Source organism: Ranitomeya variabilis, chromosome 1 (assembly GCF_051348905.1).
Source record: "Ranitomeya variabilis isolate aRanVar5 chromosome 1, aRanVar5.hap1, whole genome shotgun sequence".
NCBI classification, from domain to species: domain Eukaryota; kingdom Metazoa; phylum Chordata; class Amphibia; order Anura; family Dendrobatidae; genus Ranitomeya; species Ranitomeya variabilis.
In genome coordinates this window covers 387,883,704-387,904,557 of record NC_135232.1, presented here as the reverse complement: position 1 = coordinate 387,904,557, position 20,854 = coordinate 387,883,704, and the positions used below count along the sequence as shown (strand labels likewise).

The 20,854-nt window shown below is 45.7% G+C and overlaps 1 protein-coding gene across 6 annotated transcripts in view; it reads right to left on the bottom strand.

The window, feature by feature from the left end:
- The window catches only part of TRPM3 (transient receptor potential cation channel subfamily M member 3), a 1,089,849-nt gene that overhangs the window by 17,522 nt on the left and 1,051,473 nt on the right, over nucleotides 1-20,854 (bottom strand). For all 6 annotated transcript variants that reach the window (XM_077249054.1, XM_077249055.1, XM_077249056.1 and 3 more), the window contains 2 exons: nucleotides 16,467-16,617; nucleotides 7,784-7,983 (listed from right to left, as the gene is read on the bottom strand). In XM_077249054.1, coding sequence (XP_077105169.1) covers nucleotides 7,784-7,983; nucleotides 16,467-16,617 — 351 coding nt within the window. The remainder of the gene's footprint in view (nucleotides 1-7,783; nucleotides 7,984-16,466; nucleotides 16,618-20,854) is intronic.

Below are 20,854 nucleotides of genomic sequence, written 5' to 3'. Positions count from 1 at the left end.
CATTTCACCTGCTGGTCATTCAAATTAATGAAGATCCATGTGGTATATAGAAGAATGAGGAGGCGTTGGCCTATAAAGGAGGGTCTCTAGTCAAGGGTCCAGTTCTATTACAATGAAATGTTCATTTTCCTCACACTATGGCCTAAGCGTTTTCAGAGATATGAAAAGTTCATGTGCACTGCTTGGTGATAAGCCAATGGCTCGTGGTGGAAAGAGAATTGGTCTTACAGGGTCAGACAAGGAAAATCGGGCTGATCAAACTCTGAAAAAGCTGATCAAACTCTGAAAAAAGTTTGTCACAGTGGGATCAAATTTTCTCAGATGTGGGGAATACAAAATAAATTCTCCATCTTCAACTCTAGGAGCAAAATAATGTTGGGACTTAAAATGGAAAAACTGCTCTAGTTCTCAAGCACCAGAGGCTGGGCTACGGAAACAGCCAAGCGTAGCCTCCCTATACTGTTTGCACATCTCTTCTAGAAATGAATCTAAGTTATGGAAACAGCGTAACTAAGTGAGGACCACTGTCGGCGAAATTCCCACGGTGCCGAAACTCAAGGTTCCCATGCATTGCTATGCACAGCTGCATCTGCCTGTTTTCACAACCTGCTTTGGGTGAGTGGCACCAAGAACCAGTCATTCCCATCCCGAACATTAAAGGTTGAGGTGGGAATAACCCCTTTAAGAATACAGAGAAATATATTAGTGGAGAATCGAAAAACTGTTCAGTGCACCATTCCCAGCTCAGAAATCTTCACTGTTTGCCGTAGAGTCTACAATATATTCATGTCCTACCTATGCACCTTCTTTATGACCCCATTCATTGCTGTACATGCTGTCACAAATATCCATTGAAAACATCTCAGTCTGTTCTTCAGAAGAAAGTGGAGACAAGGTCAGAATGACAATTACCTGCGCCATCGTACTTGTGTCTGAGCCACATGTGACACCTGCATTCACAGTCAGTACCAATGGCAGAAAAGAGATACTTTGTGTCTGGATATTATTCAATCTACTGATGTGCTGATGACAAAATGATTAAAGCTGCTTTAGCTGCTCTTCAAAACTCTTCTTTTATTAGGCCTCGTATAATATACAAAAATTAATGATATCGGTCGGCTATGAAGCATTTACTGGTGCACACTGATCTATCTGTGAAAGCTTCTAAAACTACTGGCTATTTACATGGACTATAGAAAATGTTATGTTTGGACAATAAACATAAGTGTCTGATTTCTATGATTATTTATCAGTGCCATCAAGATGCCATATTATGGAGGTAGAGAGCAAAATAGTACTATGTCAATATATCAGACGTCAATCCGGAGATCTGTTAAGTGACCTATTTAGACATAGGGTTGTAAATGTAACAAGAGACATTCACTATTTATACATGAAGAAGGGGTCTACATTAACATAGTAGGGGTTCTTTACTGTAAGAGCAGTGAAACTATGATGTCAGAGAAACATACTAAGACACTTTTGATCTTTTTGATCTATTTTGGTTATTCACTAAAAGAGATTAAAAGTGTCTTGGTGTTTTCAGGGCCGGTTTTAGACAAAGTAGAGTCCTGGGCAAAAGTTCAAAGTGGGGCAACAAAAATGCTCACATATTACACCATCACACAGAAATATTTTGTTTGTATTTACATGCGCTGATTTCAGGCCGTTAAACGAGCGTGATCGACAATATTGAAGTCGTTCTACGCTTGTTCCCGAGTTTCTTTACACCGGCTGAGGAAGAATGATGGGTACAGACAGCGTCCGACTGGAGCACCTTGGTCCCACCAGTGAAAATCATTCTTGGGGCCCACTATGTAGCTACATAGAAATAAATACAAGACCACCAATTCTGTGGTAAAACACGCTAATATCAGGATATAATATAAGGTAGTACACGTCTTAATTATATAGCAGGGGTTGGGGTAGCCCCCTCATAGAATATAATGTAGCCCCCTCATAGAATATAATGCAGCCCCTCATTGAATATAATGTAGCCTCCCTCAGGGAATATAATACAGCCCCCTTCACAGAATATAATGCAGCTACTCATAGAATACAGTTCAGCCCCCCTCATTGGGTATATTGCAGCACCCCTCAAAATATAATGCAACCCCCTCATAAGGTATAATGCAGCCCCCCATAGAATATAATGTAGCACCCTCATAGGGCATAATACAGCCGCCCTCAAATAGTATGATGTAGCCCCCAAGAATATAATGTAGCCCACTGAGAGAATAATTCAGCCCCCACACAGAATATATTGTAGCCCCCCCACAGAATATAATGTAGCCCCCTCAAAGTATAACACAGCTTCCCTCATAGGGTATAATTCAGCCCTGCTCCACCTCCATCATTGTCCTCATCATCACCTTCATCATTGCCTTCTCACCCACCACCCCTATCATTGCCCATTCCACCACCTGCATCATTGCCTCCTCCCTCACCACCATTGTCCTTTCCACCACTACCATCATTGTTCTTTCCACCACCTCCATCATTGCTTTTTTCCCCACCACCCCATCATTGCCCATTCCACCACCTCCATCATTGCCTTCTCCCCCACCACCCCATGTTCCTTTCCGCCACCACCATTGCTTTCTCCCCCACCATTCCCATCAGTGCTCTCCATCACCTACATCATTGCCAATCTCCAATACACACATCTCCAATACACACAGCACTGCACACACACACACACACACACACACACACACAGCACCGCACCACACACAGTCACGCTGGCAAACAGAGACACATTAACATTCACCTACTGCACATTCCCCGCAACCGCAACACATCCCGACAGCATCTTTGTTGCCGGCAGCTTTCTCTCTGAAACAGCCGCGCTGAATGATGACTTCATTCAGCTGCACTGTGTCAGACGGGAAGCGCCGGGCAGTGGGCAGGGAGCAGGATGGCATTGGATTCCTTCAGGTCCACTTCACTGCCAAGCTGCAGGGATTACTCCATGCCTGCCGATTGACCTCAGGGTTAGCCGCCCTGCAGGGGCCCACTTCCAGGGCCCCAATGCAGCCGCTCTGGCTTTACATGCAGGCAGTGTTAGCCTCAGCTTGCAGCTAACACTACCTACTATTAAAGTGAAATGAATACTCACTCCTCTCGATGCCCATGGGGGCAAGGGGATGCGTGAATATTCTTTCCTCTTTAGCAGTGGGGACAGGCTCCTGTCTCCAACTGCTGCTCAGCTGACACCAGGCAGGCCTCCCTGACTCAGGGGCCCCATAGCTGCTGGGTGTGCCGCTATTAGAGACACACTACTGGCTGGGGGCCCCTGGAGCAGTGGGGGCCCTAGGCAGCTGCTGGCCAGTATGCCAGCAGGTGTCAGTGCCTGGGCCCACAGGACAATCCTCGGGTTCTCCAGTGGGCAAGTCTGACCCTGGGTACAGATAGTCCTCAATACAGTATAATGAAGGCCCCATGTAGTACATATAGTATAATGCACTCCCCATGGTCCTTGATAGATTATAATGTTGTCCCTATCAGAGTTTAATGCAGCCCCCTCAGAGTATACTGCAGCCCCCTCACAGAGTATAATGCATCCCACCACACACACAGTATAATGTATCCCCCTCAGAGAATAATGTAGTCCCCTCATAGAGAATAATGCTGCCCCCTCAGAGTATAATGCAGCGCCCTCAGAGTATATTGTAGCACCCTCAGAGTATAATGCAGCCCCCTCAGAGTATACTGCAGCCCCCTTCACAGTGTAATATAGCCCCCTCATAGAATATAATGCAACTTCCTCAGAGTATACTGCAAGCCCCCTCAGACTATACTGCAGCCCCCTCAGAGTATAATGCAGCCTCACACACACACAGTATAATGTAGCCCCTTCATAGAGTATAATATAGTCCCCTCAGAGTATCTAATGCAGCCCCCTGAGTGTATACTGCAGTCCCACTCAGAGTATAATGCAGCCCACACACACAGTATAATGCAGCCCTCACACACACAGTATAGTGTAGTCCCCACACAGTATAGTGCAGCACACACACACTAGGATGCATACACATATATACACATATACAATAGTCACCTCTCCTCCTAGTTCCTTGCGCCGTCAATGTGCCAGCTGAGTCACAAGCAGAGGGAGAGTGATGGGAGAGGGAGTGTCATCTGATGCTCTCTCCTCTATCGCTGCTTTCAACTGTTTCGGCATGATAAGTTGAATGCACGACACGGGGGGAGGCTCCAAGTTCCATAGCGGCCACTGGCTGGGGGCCCCTCGAGGAGCAGGGGCTCTCTGCCTGCCCCTAACGCCGGCCTTGTGTTTCTTTAGAGTAATGATATTATATGTTACGGTCAATAAATGTTGGAAATTAGTCCTAAATGGATTTTTGCCATACTTTAAATTAGAAAGATAAGAAAAATTATATTGGAAGTTTTTGTTGACTTTTCATTAACATTACCAGTGTATATGCTAAACAGGATGATTTTGTGCATTTTTCAGTCTTACAAAATAAAGAATATTTTACTATTATCTAAGTGGGCACAAAGACCAACCTTAAAGGCGGTTTCCAGTTTTAGAAAGCGATTGTCCGCAGGTACAGTTTGTGCCCCATGATGAAGGCAGGACCGAAACGCGCGTTGGGGGGGTACACACACCTCTCTGGATCTTCCCTGGAGCTGTGGGTTATTTTCTCAAAGGTAATGAGATGGCTGTTTTACATTAGAGATATGGTATTTGATAGTAATTAGTGTTATCTCCATGTTTTCTACCTTTAAACACTGAGATGATACAATTGAATTATAGACTGTATTTGTAATATTTATACCTCAGATGGAACAACGGTATTATACATATATGGGGATCCACGGTGGTGAAGTGTGCCCTTGGTTACAGCAGCAATCTACACATAGATTGTCCCTACATACTTGCCTTTCCTGTATTGTTTTTATTTTAATAATAAAGTATATTTTTTTGATAATTCTGGACTAGTACATCATTTATTGCTTTTGCAATTAGTCTGTGTCTATGTTTTCTGGTATTGTCTGCAGCGCTGACGTCACATTGACAAGACTGCAGCAAATCAGTGAGCTCAGCGGCTCGCGCCATTTACTCAGGTAGAACTGCTGAGCTCAGTTATCTCCGTTATCTCTATTGCTGTGACATCAGCACTACAAAGAATAACAGGAAGCAGCAGCGGAGACTCAGTGCTGGACCCAGGAAAGAGATGAATAAAGCACAGCTTGAATATTTAATACCAACTGCAGCGGGGTGACAGAAAACCCCTTTAAGACCTAATTTACATGGCCGTATCTACATCAGATTTTTGCATCAGTATATATAAGCCAAAACCAACACTGAAAAACAAAGCACAGAAAACTATACTGGTAAGATCTGCAATGCTTCTACAACCCCTGGCAAAAATTATGGAATCACCAGCCTTGGAGGATGTTCATTCAGTTGTTTAATTTTGTAGAAAAAAAGCAGATCACAGACATGGCACAAAACTAAAGTCATTTCAAACGGCAACCTTCTGGCTTTAATAAACACTAAAAGAAATCAAGATAAAAAAATATGGTAGTCAGTAATGGTTACTTTTTTAAGGCAAGCATAGGGAAAAAATTCTGGAATCACTCAATTCTGAGGAAAAAAAATTATGGAATCATGAAAAACATACAAACAAAAAAACACTCCAACACATCACTAGTATTTTGTTGCACCACCTCTGGCTTTTATAGCAGCTTGCAGTCTCTGAGGCATGGACTTAATGAGTGTCAGACAGTACTCTTCATCAATCTGGCTCCAACTTTCTCTAATTGCTGTTGCCAGATCAGCTTTGTAGGTTGGAGCCTTGTCATGGACCATTTTCTTCAACTTCCACCAAAGATTTTCAATTGGATTGAGATCCGGGCTATTTGCAGGCCATGACATTGACCTTATCTGTCTTTTTCCAAGGAATGTTTTCACAGTTTTTGCTCTATGGCAGAATGCATTATCATCTTGAAAAATGATTTCATCATCCCCAAACATCCTTTGAATTGATGGGATAAGAAAAGTGTCCAAAATATCAACATAAACTTGTGCATTTATTGAAGATGTAATGACATCCATCTCCCCCATTACTTTACCTGACAGCAGCCCCATATCATCAATGACTGTGGAAATCTGCATGTTCTCTTCCGGCAGTCATCTTTAGAAATCTCATTGGAACGGCACCAAACAAAAGTACCAGCATCATCACCTTGCCCAATGCAGATTCGTGATTCATCACTGAATATGACTTTCATCCAGTCATCCACAGTCCACGATTGCTTTTCCTTAGCCCATTGTAACCTTGCTTTTTTCTGTTTAGGTGTTAATGTTGGCTTTCGTTTAGCTTTGCTGTATGTAAATCCCATTTCCTTTAGGCGGTTTCCTACAGTTCGGTCACCGACGTTGACTCCAGTTTCCACCCATTCGTTCCTCATTTGTTTTATTGTGCATTTCCTGTTTTGGAGACATATTACTTTAAGTTTCTGATCTTGACGCTTTGATGTCTTCCTTGGTCTACCAGTGTGTTTGCCTTTAACAACCTTCCCGTGTTTTGTATTTGGTCCAGATTTTAGACACAGCCGACTGTGAACAACCAACATCTTTTGCATCATTGCATGATGATTTACTCTCTTTTAAGAGTTTGATAATCCTCTCCTTTGTTTCAATTGACATCTCTCCTGTTGGATCCATGATTCATGTCAGTCCACTTGGTGCAACAGCTCTCCAAGGTGTGATCACTCCTTTTTAGAGGCAGACTAACAAGCAGATCTAATTTGATGCAGGTGTTATTTTTGGGTATGAAAATCTACAGTGTGATTCCATAATTTTTCCTCAGAATTGAGTGATTCCATAATTTTCCCCCTATGCTTGGTTAAAAAAGTAACTATTACTGACTACCACATTGTTTGTTCTTGATTTCTTTTAGTGTTTCTTAAAGCCAAAAAGTTGTCATTTGAAATGACTTTAGTTTTGTGCCATGTCTGTGATCTGCTTTTTTTTCTACAAAATTAAACAACTGAATGAACATCCTCCAAGGTCGGTGATTCCATAATTTTTGCCAGGGGTTGTAGACTTCTATATTTTGGACCCACTCCTGGTTTTGGTTTAAAAATACTAATGTAAATTACTGACCAAAATACTGTGAAAGAAGTCTAAGGCTGGGGTCATACAAGCGATGATTCTCTCATGCGAGAGATTCGAATCAATTATGTTAATGACACTTGTCAGATCAAACTTTGAGCGTGAGCTTAGTTTGATCCGATTCTCTGGGACAAGAAGAAGATGGAGAACTTAATTTCTCCATCTTCTCCATTTGTGTGAGTCCGCGTACATCGGACTGCACCCAGATGTCATCTGAGTGAAGTCCAATGTTTCCCACGCACCCATAAACATGAATGGGTGTGTGACATCCGATTTGTGCTGCAAATCGTAGCTTGCTTTGATTTTCTTCTGATACCGAATAAGCATGAGTAAAAAACACTGATCTTCACTGTCCGATAGTATAACAATGGACCGCGTGCTAACAGATAGAACATTGCGATGTGGATGCTTATATGAAAGTACATATTATGATTTGGTAGATTAGGTTCAGATGTATTCTTAATAAAATATTACAAATATAATATTAACAGCAATACCCTAACATCCTGTTAGTAATCCATATTTCTATTCCTCAGCAATTTGATAATATTTTCTGAAGGCTTTACAGCATTTCTATGTTTTCCATTATTGCTATATAAACAGTATATGTCTGTATGTGGCATATGGTGCCAGTCTTACTTAATCCATAGTCTCTTTCATCTTGGTCACTTTCATGTTTCCTCCATCGACAACAAAGGTGTTTGCAAATCATAGTGAAATGGCTAAAAATAGTTAAAGGAGGTGGCAAGACAGGCCTTTCATGATATGTCATTATCAGCTGGTATCGCTGGAATTTCCAAACCTGGTTTGAGATGGACTTGACTTCAAAGAACGTGTTACTGGAAAGAAACACAAGAGACGTATTCCACATTGAGAAGTTTGTAGTAACCACAAGAAAATCAATGCACATACATAATCAATCAACACACACACATTTATGCAGGCAAATTAAACTTTTTGAATCATGATGAGTAGTATTACACAGTCTTACTTAAAATTAGGAATACAAATTTGAATTGAGAATGCATAATGGTCATCCTATACAAATATAAGGCGCTAGTATGGATAGTTATTCCAAAGCATATTATGAACACAAATCATATCGACGTAAATTCACCACTACTTTGAAGTACAATGTAGGGGACAGGGACCTGGTGAGCTGTGCAGACGGGTGGAACCATTGTTGCCGGGAGTCGGGGTTCCGGGGGACGGATTTGAGGGGCGCATGGGAAGCTAGGCTCAGGTGACAGGAGGCAGAGTGACGAAGGGAGAGAAGAGGATAAAAAGAAAAATGCGCGAAAGCAGGGACAGAGAAGCGCGGGAAAACTCTGAGGAGAGGAAGCTGCAGCGCAGTTGTCGTGTGTGTGCAGGCCGCAGTGAGACTTGCTGGAAGCAGGGGGAAAACGTACAACAGACACTGCGGGCAATTACCAGAGCCCCCAAAAAGAGGCGCATTCGTCGTCAGCGACCCCCCAGGCAGAGGGGTAGTGCTGATCAGCTCGGGGACAGTATTACCGCGCTCCCCGGGAGCATCTTGCCACAGAGTGCTCCGGATCCTCCTGGGTTTTTCTTAGCTGTGACTGATACTGATAATTCTGCTAATTCTCCTCAAAAAGACTCCTCTCTGGACGTGGAAACGGTTATCCCGGATCAACGACCGCCTGCGGGAGGTAACGCAGCACCGCAAAAGACATTCTGGACTCGAATCTACACCTGGGTTCGACGTCGGAGGACACCACCTTCCCTCACCACTAGGACTACGTCGCTGACGGAGCCTCACCACCGGGACTACATCGCTGAGACAGCACTGATAAGTGAACTTTGTTGACTTTACCTTAGTAGGAGAGGTACTAGTGAGGCGCGGCCGCGTTCTTCGGGTATAGTTCAGGCCTCCTATATAGTAGTTAGGATTTACTGTGATAGTGTATACTTGTACTCAAGTTCCCTGCGTGGAAAACTGTTGTTATATTTTTGGGTTGGGAGTTAAAAGAAAAGTTAAAAACGCTGTTTGCTTTCTGGCTCCCATTTGTCCCTGCATCCTTCTTTACCTGCGGTCTCTACATTTGGCGTAGTCGGCAGGATGCAGGATCCAAAGAGGGAGCCAGAAGATACGGAGGATGGGGCTGGCCCGAGAGCGTCTCTCTCATTGGGGGCCATGTTGAATAACCTGCCCAAGTTTAATGGGAGCAACATGTTGTTGTGGAGTTGGACTGAAAGGATGCGGGGGCTGCTGAGGATGCATCCTATGACCCCGGCCCTGGAAGCAGAGGTGGCCATTATGGCCTTAGACGGAGAGGCCCGAGATTCAGTGATGTTGAGACCCCCCACAGAGCGGAATACTTTTACCGGGGTGTTAAATGTGTTAGAGGGGACGCACGGGGATCCCACCGACGTGGGAGAGCTGCGGGCCCGGTTATTTGGACGGCGACAAAAAGAAGGCGAGACTGTCACTCAGTACATGAATGCTCTGCAAGAGCTAAACATTGCAATCGTGCGGAAAGATGGTATGGGGATGGGACATGTTGACGTGACCCTGCGCGACCAACTGGTGACGGGACTGCGAGATGAGTTGACCAAACAGGCTCTACGTGAACGAGTGCGGGTCGACCCGCGCCTGACTTTCTCCGACATAGGCAATGAGGCCCGCTGTCATGTTCTCAATGGCAAGAGAACATAGCATCAGCATATATAGGAACTAGCTCTTGGAAGATGGGAACTGAGCTGACCATGAACTAAACCTAACGCACAACTAGCAGTGGCCGGGTAGCATGCCTACGTTGATTCTAGATGCCCAGCACCAGCCGGAGGACTAAATAATGCTAGCAGAGGAAAATATTAGTCCTAGCTCACCTCTAGAGAAATACCCCGAAAGGAGACAGAGGCCCCCCACATGTATTGGCGGTGAATTAAGATGAAATAACAAACGTAGTATGAAAATAGGTTTAGCAAATTTGAGGTCCACTTACTACATAGCAGAAGACAGAAAGGACACTTTCATGGTCAGCTGAAAACCCTATCAAAACACCATCCAGAAATTACTTTAAAACTCTGGCATTAACTCATAACACCAGAGTGGCAATTCCTGTTCACAAGAGCTTTCCAGACACAGTAACGAAACTACAGCTGTGAACTGGAACAAAAATGCAAAAACAAACATGGACAAGAGTCCAACTTATCTAGTAGTTGTCTAGGAGCAGGAACAAGCACAGAGAGGCTTCTGATAACATTGTTGACCGGCAAGCAACTAACAGAGCAGCAAGGTTATATAGCGACTCCCACATCTTGATGGGAACAGGTGAACAGAGAAGATGAAAACACCAGTTCAATTCCACCAGTAGCCACCGGGGGAGCCCAGAATCCAAATTCACAACAGCCCGCACCTGGGAGCAAGAGAGGGGGGTGACGGTCCTGACAGGAGAGACTCGGGTTATCCAGACCGCTGCACCAGGAGGGGGTGAGCCGTCGTGGGTTCAGGAGATGCGGCAGGAGCTCAAACAAATCAGGGACGAACTGGCTGAAGTTAAAAAGAATGCGCGAAGCCCAAGGGAGCTACCCCGGGGGCAAGGGTCTGGGAGTCCAGCTCGTGGCGCTCATCCAGGATATTATCCGGTCCCCGGTGCTTGTTATGGTTGCGGGGAGGCAGGACATTTCGCACGGGAGTGCCCCCGGAGAGGGAGGGCCTCGTCCCGTCAGGCGTTAAACTAGAGGGCTCCGAGCTAAGGGGACGATGCTCGGAGCCAGAGTCCCCGCGGATGGGTGGTGAAAGTCCCGGAAATTTGGTTGCCAGCTGCCCCCTGGTTTGGGCAGAGTTTGAAGGGCGGGCTGTCCGTTGTCTGGTGGACACCGGGTCCCAAGTCACGACTATGCCCGAGGCTTATTTTAGAAAACACTTTCCTTTGACAGTCAGACCCCAATGGGGTCCCGTAATTCGGTTACAGGCCGCCAATCAGCTGCCCATCCCAGTGGAAGGGGTCACCTGGATGCAAATATCTTTATGTGGGAAGGACCTGGGCCGCCGGGGGGTTGTGTTAACTCGGGGAGACCCCAGCCCACAACATACCGTGACCTTGGGGATGAACGTATTGAAAGATTTTGGCAGTTTTCTGTTAGGGGAGACTACGCAAGAGACACTCAATCAGTGGGGGACCAGTACACCTCAGGGCTCCGTGTTCAGACAGTTAGTGAGAGAAGTCCGGGTACAAGAGACCTGTCAAGAGGGAGACATACTAGGGAGAGTGATTTCTTCCCCGACAGCTAAGGTGACGTTCCCCCCAGGACAGACTGTTATATCCCTGCCCATACGAGCCCGCATCCCTCTAGAAGGAGTACAAGTACAGATTGAGCCCACCTTTACATCCCCTTTGCCCACAGGACTGCTGGTGGCCCGATCTCTGGCTACTGTTAAAAATGGAGCCGTACCAGTGCGATGTGTGAATGTGGACGAACACGATGTCGTGCTACGGGTCCGAAGTGAGATGGCCAAAGTGTTACGACCTTTAGAAGTGATGCCCCCTCCAGATACTTTGCAGTTAACGGTGGATTCCCCTGATCCCTGGATGGTCAGTGTCCGGTCTACGCAGGATCCTGAGCCAATAGCGTTTCGAAAGGGTCAAACTATTCTGGAGCACATGCGGACGGAATTGTCGGGCCTGGATCCATCACAGATCTCACAAGTGCAGCGACTCCTTGGACATTATGCTAAAGTGTTCGCACAACATGAAGATGATTTTGGCTGTACCACGGCCATCGAACATGGAATTCCGACCGGAGATACAGTGCCCATCAGGGAGCGGTACAGACAGATTCCCCCGCAGATGTACCAGGAAGTAAAGACGTTGTTAGGCCAGATGCTACAAAAGGGAGTGATCCGCGAGAGTCAGAGCCCGTGGGCTGCCCCGATCGTGCTGGTGCGGAAAAAGGACGGCACGCTCCGGTTCTGTGTGGACTATCGTAAGCTAAATACATGCACCGTCCGAGACTCTTATCCACTTCCCCGTATCGAGGAGTCTCTCTCCGTGCTGGGTCGGGCCAAATATTTTTCCACCTTAGACCTAGCCAGCGGATACTGGCAGGTCCCGATGACAGAAGCAGATCGTCCTAAGACAGCGTTTATCCTTCCCATGGGACTATTCGAGTTCAATCGAATGCCGTTTGGGCTGGCCAACGCCCCAGGCACCTTCCAACGATTAATGGAGCGGTGTCTGGGGGATTTGAACTTCGAGGCCACTCTCATTTATCTGGATGACATCATCATCTATGCTCCAACATTCGAGGAACATCTGTGCCGACTGGAGCAAGTACTAGACCGGTTGCTGAAATACGGGCTTAAGGTGAAGCCCCAGAAGTGTCACTTGTTCCGGGAACAGATCGAGTACCTGGGGCATGTGGTGTCCGCCGAAGGAGTCCGGCCATCGCAGGAGAAGATTGCCGCAATCCAGGAGTGGCCCACACCGGAGACCGCCAAGGATGTACGGGCGTTCTTGGGCCTCGCTGGGTACTACCGGCGCTTCGTGAAGAACTTTGCTCGCCGTTCTCACAATCTACAAGTCCTGCTGAAAGGAAGCTCCCCCAAGGAACGGGGAAAGAAGATACAATGGCAGGAGCCACAAGAAGCAGCGTTCCGGGACTTGAAGACAGCTCTTATGGAGCCGCCGGTGTTGGCTTATGCGGACTTTTTGCAACTGTTCATCCTACACACCGACGGCAGCTCTCAGGGATTGGGGGCTGTGTTGTCTCAGGTTCAGGATGGGCGGGAGAGAGTGATCGCCTATGCGAGTCGGTCTCTTCATGACTCTGAGTTGAACCCGGACAATTATAGTTCTTTCAAGGTGGAGCTGTTGGCCGTGGTGTGGGCTATGACGGAGCGGTTCGCTGAGTACCTGGCCGGTTCCGAGGTGCTGATACGCACGGATAACAACCCATTGGCACATCTGGAAAATGCAAAATTGGGTGCCCTGGAACAGCGCTGGGTAGCCCGGATGGCCAAGTACAGATACCGTATCCTCTACAAGCGAGGAGCGGAGAATGTTCATGCTGACGCGTTATCTCGTCTGCGGAAGAACCCCCCAAGAACTAACCGAGATGAGGAGCTGGAGGGAGAAGAAATCCCCTACGCCATCGGGGGCGCTGCTCGGACGGCTGTGAGCCGGGAACAGACCGGGAACGGAACGGCTACAGGACTGTTGGTTCAGAGTCGGGACGAATGGATACGGCTGCAACAGGAAGACCAGGAACTAGCTCCATTGCGACAGTGGATAACGAATGGTCTATTGCCCGTGAGAACCCCTGGACAAACTCTCCCGTCAGACCTGAACCTTCTTCTGCGGCAGTGGGAGCGCCTAACTCTTCAGGACGGGCTCTTATGCCACTTAACCATGGCTCAGGCAGATTCCGAGCCGACCTGGCAGATGGTCTTACCAGGGCACGTGGTGGCCGCAGTTGCTAAAGAAGCTCATGAGTCCGGGGCACACTTCGGAGTGAAGAGGACGTTTAAGTGGCTGCAAACTCGGTTCTATCATCCTCGGCTGCTTGCGGAAGTACAAATTGCCTGTAGACAATGTCGACAATGTGAGCTAACCAAGTCACCGGAGGAAAGGGCGCCTGTGCAGAGCATCACGACGTCTGCCCCTTTTGAAGTATTATTGATAGACTACATTACCATTGGAGCAGCGCATCAAGGCTACGAACACTGCCTCGTTATGGTAGATCATTTTTCAAAATTCGCGGTAGTCACCCCTACCCGTGATCAGACGGCTGAGTCGGCGGCGAGCGCTATCTGTAAGAACTTTATTCAAGTTTACGGCTGTCCGAGGCGAATACATTCAGATCAAGGCGCCTGTTTCTTGGGCAAAGTCATGGAAGAGCTGCATCGCCTCTACGACATTGATAAGTCACGCACCACACCGTATCACCCCCAGGGAAACGGGGCTTGTGAGCGGTTTAACCGGACTTTGCTTCAAATGCTGCGTGCGCTAGAACAAGATCAGAAGGCCCGCTGGCCGGAGTATGTGTCTGACCTAGTGTGGGTCTACAACAATAGAGTTCATCAAGTCACAGGATGCACCCCGTATGAAGTGGTCTTTGGGCGCCCAGGAAAAGGCATGACAGATCTGGAACTGTCTTCGGAGGAAGAAGGCCCCCGAACAGGGATGGCTTCGTGGGTGCGTGATCATCGGCATCGGCTGCAGACCTTACACCGACTGGTACACACTCGAATTCGGGAAGTGGAGCATCGGAGCACCCCTACAGCAAAACCCCCAGAGTTCCGGCCAGGTGATCGAGTACTCGTTCGAGAGCAAAGACCGCAAAACAAGTTAGACCATCGTTGGGAAAAAACACCCTATCGGGTGCTTCGCCGTATAGACCCGCATGGACCTGTATATGAAGTGCAGTCTGAGGCCCACGGAAGTACAGGTACTCGCATTCTTCATCGCAACATGCTCCGGTTGTGTCGCTCTGTTGACTCGGACACCCCGGAATCCGCAATCAGGGAAGAGCCACCTACGACTGAGTCCCCCAACAACCATTGGTGGGATGAAGAAGATGATGAAGAAGAAGAACGGCATCAAAATACTCCCCCTATCTCGACTACTACACTACCCCTGACCAGTCACCCTTCCGCTGACGACATTCCCCCAACACCCCCTACACAGGGACCCGAGCCACGACGTTCTGAATGTTCTACTGCCGGTAGACCCCCAACTCGCTACAGTCCTGACTTACACACTAGACAGACCCAAGTGTGGAACAACCCGTCAGATGGGCGACCTGTCAGTGCGAAGGCCTCGCCCGGGGACTGGCGAGCATACAGGGTGGGGGAATGTAGGGGACAGGGACCTGGTGAGCTGTGCAGACGGGTGGAACCATTGTTGCCGGGAGTCGGGGTTCCGGGGGACGGATTTGAGGGGCGCATGGGAAGCCAGGCTCAGGTGACAGGAGGCAGAGTGACGCAGGGAGAGAAGAGGATAAAAAGAAAAACGCGCGAAAGCAGGGACAGAGAAGCGCGGGAAAACTCTGAGGAGAGGAAGCTGCAGCGCAGTTGTCGTGTGTGTGCAGGCCACAGTGAGACTTGCTGGAAGCAGGGGGAAAACGTACAACAGACACTGCGGGCAATTACCAGAGCCCCCAAAAAGAGGCGCATTCGTCGTCAGCGACCCCCCAGGCAGAGGGGTAGTGCTGATCAGCTCGGGGACAGTATTACCGCGCTCCCCGGGAGCATCTTGCCACAGAGTGCTCCGGATCCTCCTGGGTTTTTCTTAGCTGTGACTGATACTGATAATTCTGCTAATTCTCCTCAAAAAGACTCCTCTCTGGACGTGGAAACGGTTATCCCGGATCAACGTCCGCCTGCGGGAGGTAACGCAGCACCGCAAAAGACATTCTGGACTCGAATCTACACCTGGGTTCGACGTCGGAGGACACCGCCTTCCCTCACCACTAGGACTACGTCGCTGACGGAGCCTCACCACCGGGACTACATCGCTGAGACAGCACTGATAAGTGAACGTTGTTGACTTTACCTTAGTAGGAGAGGTACTAGTGAGGCGCGGCCGCGTTCTTCGGGTATAGTTCAGGCCTCTTATATAGTAGTTAGGATTTACTGTGATAGTGTATACTTGTACTCAAGTTCCCTGCGTGGAAAACTGTTGTTATATTTTTGGGTTGGGAGTTAAAAGAAAAGTTAAAAACGCTGTTTGCTTTCTGGCTCCCATTTGTCCCTGCATCCTTCTTTACCTGCGGTCTCTACAACAACATGACACAAAAAATCAGTCTGAGAATTCCTGGGATCCATTGAAGCGTTCCAGAGTTATGACCTCATAAAGTGACAGTAGTCAGAATTGAAAAATTTAACTATCAGGAAGGTGAAAATAGGTTGGGTAGTGAAGGGGTTAAAGAGTTTGTCCATCTTTGGGGACATTTATTCTACTTAAATGCATGCATTTGGGGCAAAAAAAGTCAATTTGGGGATTTATTAAAAAAAATGTCACTGTTTTGCTTTCATAGGTTGAATTTTAATGTAGTTTGTGGCTATAAATCAGCTGAGGGGAGCTCAGAAAAAGACAGATAACAGAGTTGAAAACTCTCCAGTCAGACCGTCAGAATGAGGGCAGTAACAGATTCTCACTAACTCCTTCTTCAGCCAGCAATAGACAGGGCAACAAAGAATCTATGAAAGGACAATGGTGCAATATTTTTAATAAACTCAACGGCAAATATGATTTTTAGCCTAAAATACATGCATTTAAGAAAAAACTAAAAAATTGTCCCCAAAGGTGGATAAATCCTTGAAGTACAGTACAATATTAGAGGATTACGGACTTACTTGAATACTGCTATGAGGAGGTTTACCAGAAGAATATTGGCCACTAATAGGTAACAAGCCATGATTGCAGGGACGATCCATGCTCCCGTCTTGCATGGAGGAAGCTGAACTATTTTCCCATCTTCTGTAGTCTCATTATATCCGCAGGGAGCTAAAAGGAATTATAACAGAGTCAGTCTTAGATTTATAGTGTCTTGTCCAATCAGGCGGAAGAAAATATTCTGGGGAATGAAGTCCCAAACTGATAGCAAGGCTTACATGCTGTATTCATGCACTAGTCACATTTATTTACAGCTCAGACTCGGAGATGACACTGTAGATGGCCACCTCCTGAATGGAATGTATGAGAGGCAGTGACTTATATGAAGAAAATCAGTATTCACCATGACAGACATCTCATGGGATAATCTAAAATAAATGGGATTTCTCCAGCAGACAGCAATATGTTTCCATCTCTACATCGATAAATATTCTTGCTTACATACACCTGATCTAGCATGAAAGAGGACATTGCCATAATTCTCATATCCTACAAACATGTACAATCAGTCACTTCAGAGTGTAGAATATTTGATCCCGGTTGTATTTCTGGAGGTAAGCAGACCGTTCTGTGCTGTACTCTTTATTTAATGGTGCATATTCTTTTTAGATTTCACCTAAAAGGACCCTCTGGAAAATGTAGCAAATAAACAAAAATATATTATTATGTACTTACTGTTAGAACACTATTTATCTTCCTAACCATGGATTTCCAACATGCATGTCTTCTGACTAGATCACAGTGACCAATAGTGATTCTTCTCAGTGCCTGGCTATTTCGGTCTCTGACCAGGGAAGAGCGCCTTTTTAGTGTCCCCCTGGCATCCACTACATATATCATACCCGAGGACCTCACTTCCTTTACCCTGTGAACTCATGACAAAGTCACCCGATCTTGTCATCCAGTATGTTTGGAACTAAGAGGCCACTGATGAAGCAGTCACTTGCCGAAACATCATTATGGACAACACGTCACTGAGATCTAGTCATATAATATGGCCATGAGACACAGATGGAAGTGGAGAGAGGAAAAACTTAACAGTAAGTACGGTAGGTAAGTATTCTTTTTTTAACAGGTCTCCAGGTTGTTGTTTTTTTTAAATCCCATCAATAGAATTGCTACAAATTTTACAAATCAATTGGAGACTTACAATACTGTGTGCATATCAAGTCATTCAGAATTTAGGTATAACATACAAAAATTACACAATTCCAAACTTGGTTAACAAGTTACAATATTTTTCCTTACTATAACCCCGTCCGCCTTCCTTTGGTATCACAAAACGTAAGAAATAAAAAAATTCTATCAGCATATTTATAGAAGTTGCTGTCTCTGTAACCATTTATTTTACAGGATTATTTTAACGGTATGATGTACTTAGAGGTGTTGGTTTTTTGTTTTAACCACAAGATAATAGTAATCTTTTAGTTGCTATTTTGCTGGAAAACGTTATGGCAAAGCAATGATTGTGGACTTGTGGTAGATCCTGTGCCCAATTTAAAACCTCTACTTTTATTTAAAATCTAGTTTCTATTAGTGACTTCACAGTACAGTGGGGCAAAAAAGTATTTAGTCATTCAGCAATAGTGCAAGTTCCACCACTTAAAAAGATGAGAGGCGTCTGTAATTTACATCATAGGTAGACCTCAACTATGGGAGACAAACTGAGCAAAAAAAATCCAGAAAATCACATTGTCTGTTTTTTTTATCATTTTATTTGCATATTATGGTGGAAAATAAGTATTTGGTCAGAAACAAAATTTCATCTCAATACTTTGTAATATATCCTTTGTTGGCAATGACAGAGGTCAAACGTTTTCTGTAAGTCTTCACAAGGTTGCCACACACTGTTGTTGGTATGTTGGCCCATTCCTCCATGCAGATCTCCTCTAGAGCAGTGATGTTTTTGGCTTTTCGCTTGGCAACACGGACTTTCAACTCCCTCCAAAGGTTTTCTATAGGGTTGAGATCTGGAGACTGGCTAGGCCACTCCAGGACCTTGAAATGCTTCTTACGAAGCCACTCCTTCGTTGCCCTGGCGGTGTGCTTTGGATCATTGTCATGTTGAAAGACCCAGCCACGTTTCATCTTCAATGCCCTTGCTGATGGAAGGAGGTTTGCACTCAAAATCTCACGATACATGGCCCCATTCATTCTTTCATGTACCCGGATCAGTCGTCCTGGCCCCTTTGCAGAGAAACAGCCCCAAAGCATGATGTTTCCACCACCATGCTTTACAGTAGGTATGGTGTTTGATGGATGCAACTCAGTATTCTTTTTCCTCCAAACACAACAAGTTGTGTTTCTACCAAACAGTTCCAGTTTGGTTTCATCAGACCATAGGACATTCTCCCAAAACTCCTCTGGATCATCCAAATGCTCTCTAGCAAACTTCAGACGGGCCCGGACATGTACTGGCTTAAGCAGTGGGACACGTCTGGCACTGCAGGATCTGAGTCCATGGTGGCGTAGTGTGTTACTTATAGTAGGCCTTGTTACATTGGTCCCAGCTCTCTGCACTTCATTCACTAGGTCCCCCCGCGTGGTTCTGGGATTTTTGCTCACCGTTCTTGTGATCATTCTGACCCCACAGGGTGGGATTTTGCGTGGAGCCCCAGATCGAGGGAGATTATCAGTGGTCTTGTATGTCTTCCATTTTATAATTATTGCTCCCACTGTTGATTTCTTCACTCCAAGCTGGTTGGCTATTGCAGATTCAGTCTTCCCAGCCTGGTGCAGGGCTACAATTTTGTTTCTGGTGTCCTTTGACAGCTCTTTGGTCTTCACCATAGTGGAGTTTGGAGTCAGACTGGTTGAGGGTGTGCACAGGTGTCTTTTTATACTGATAACAAGTTTAAACAGGTGCCATTACTACAGGTAATGAGTGGAGGAAAGAGGAGACTCTTAAAGGAGAAGTTACAGGTCTGTGAGAGCCAGAAATCTTGATTGTTTGTTTCTGACCAAATACTTATTTTCCACCATAATATGCAAATAAAATGATAAAAAAACAGACAATGTGATTTTCTGGATTTTTTTTGCTCAGTTTGTCTCCCATAGTTGAGGTCTACCTATGATGTAAATTACAGACGCCTCTCATCTTTTTAAGTGGTGGAACTTGCACTATTGCTGACTGACTAAATACTTTTTTGCCCCACTGTACATACTAAGAAACAGAGTGTCCTCTGCAGCTTAGTGCATGCAGTATTGGCCGAAAGTGTTGGCACCCTTGAAATAGCTCCAGTAAATGAAGTATTTCTCCCAGAAAATAATTGTATACACAAGTTTATTTCAATTTTGAGTATTGGAACAGTACAAACAACTGAGAAAAAAAGGCAACTTGGGCATAATTTCACACAAAACCTCCAAAATGGGCAGGACAAAATTGTTGGCACATTTCCTGAATTGTGGGTAAACAAATTTGTTTCAAGTATGTGCTTCAAACTTACCTGTGACAAGTAACAGGTCTGGGTAATATGAAAATCACACCTAAAGCCTAATAAAAAAGGAAGAAGTTGACTAAATCTTTGCTTTGTATGTCTGAATGTGCCACACTAAGCATGGAGAACAGAAAGAGGAAAAGATAAGCAAGGCTGGTTGTCAAAAGTGGAGGGGACCCCATGCCGTTTTTTTAAATTATTTATGTAAATAATTAAAAATAAGGGGACCCTTCTATTCTTGATAACCAGCCTTGCTGAAGCTGACAGCTGAGGGGTGCAGCCCCAGCTGTAAGTTTTGCCTGGCTGGTTATCAAAAATACAGGGGAATCCACACCGGGTTTTTCATTTATCTATTTATTTATAGCGTAGGAGCTGGCTGATAAATACTACCATCAGTCGCTTCTACTGTCACTGTTATTAGCGGCAGCAGGTGTCAGATGATGGGAGTAATAGTCCCAAAAGCCATCGCCTGCTGTCATTGTTCTCACTTGAATACAACTCTTATCATTCTCCCCTGCCCATGCTGATCACTGGCAGAGCAGCTGACTATGATGAGAGTCGTCTTCAGCAACCGGCACCGAGGAGCAGTGCTTACTGTACCGCTGCTCCCCTGGCACCCGCCGTGTTGTAATGATGTGATACATTTAATATATATGGTGTGACATCTAATAATGGTGTTGTTAACATCAAACCATTAGAGTATCTGAGTGCCCATAGATGACATTGGAATCCAGCTTTTAATTATAGGGTCAGTGACTGGGACTCCATTTCTTAATTTAACTTTCTTATAACTCTGAGACTGAATCACTTGGGATCTAGTGGATCAAAGTGGTGCTTATAGAATAACAAGTCACACACTGCAATCCAATATACATCTTTATGATGTATGGTAAATCATTTAAAATTTGCTA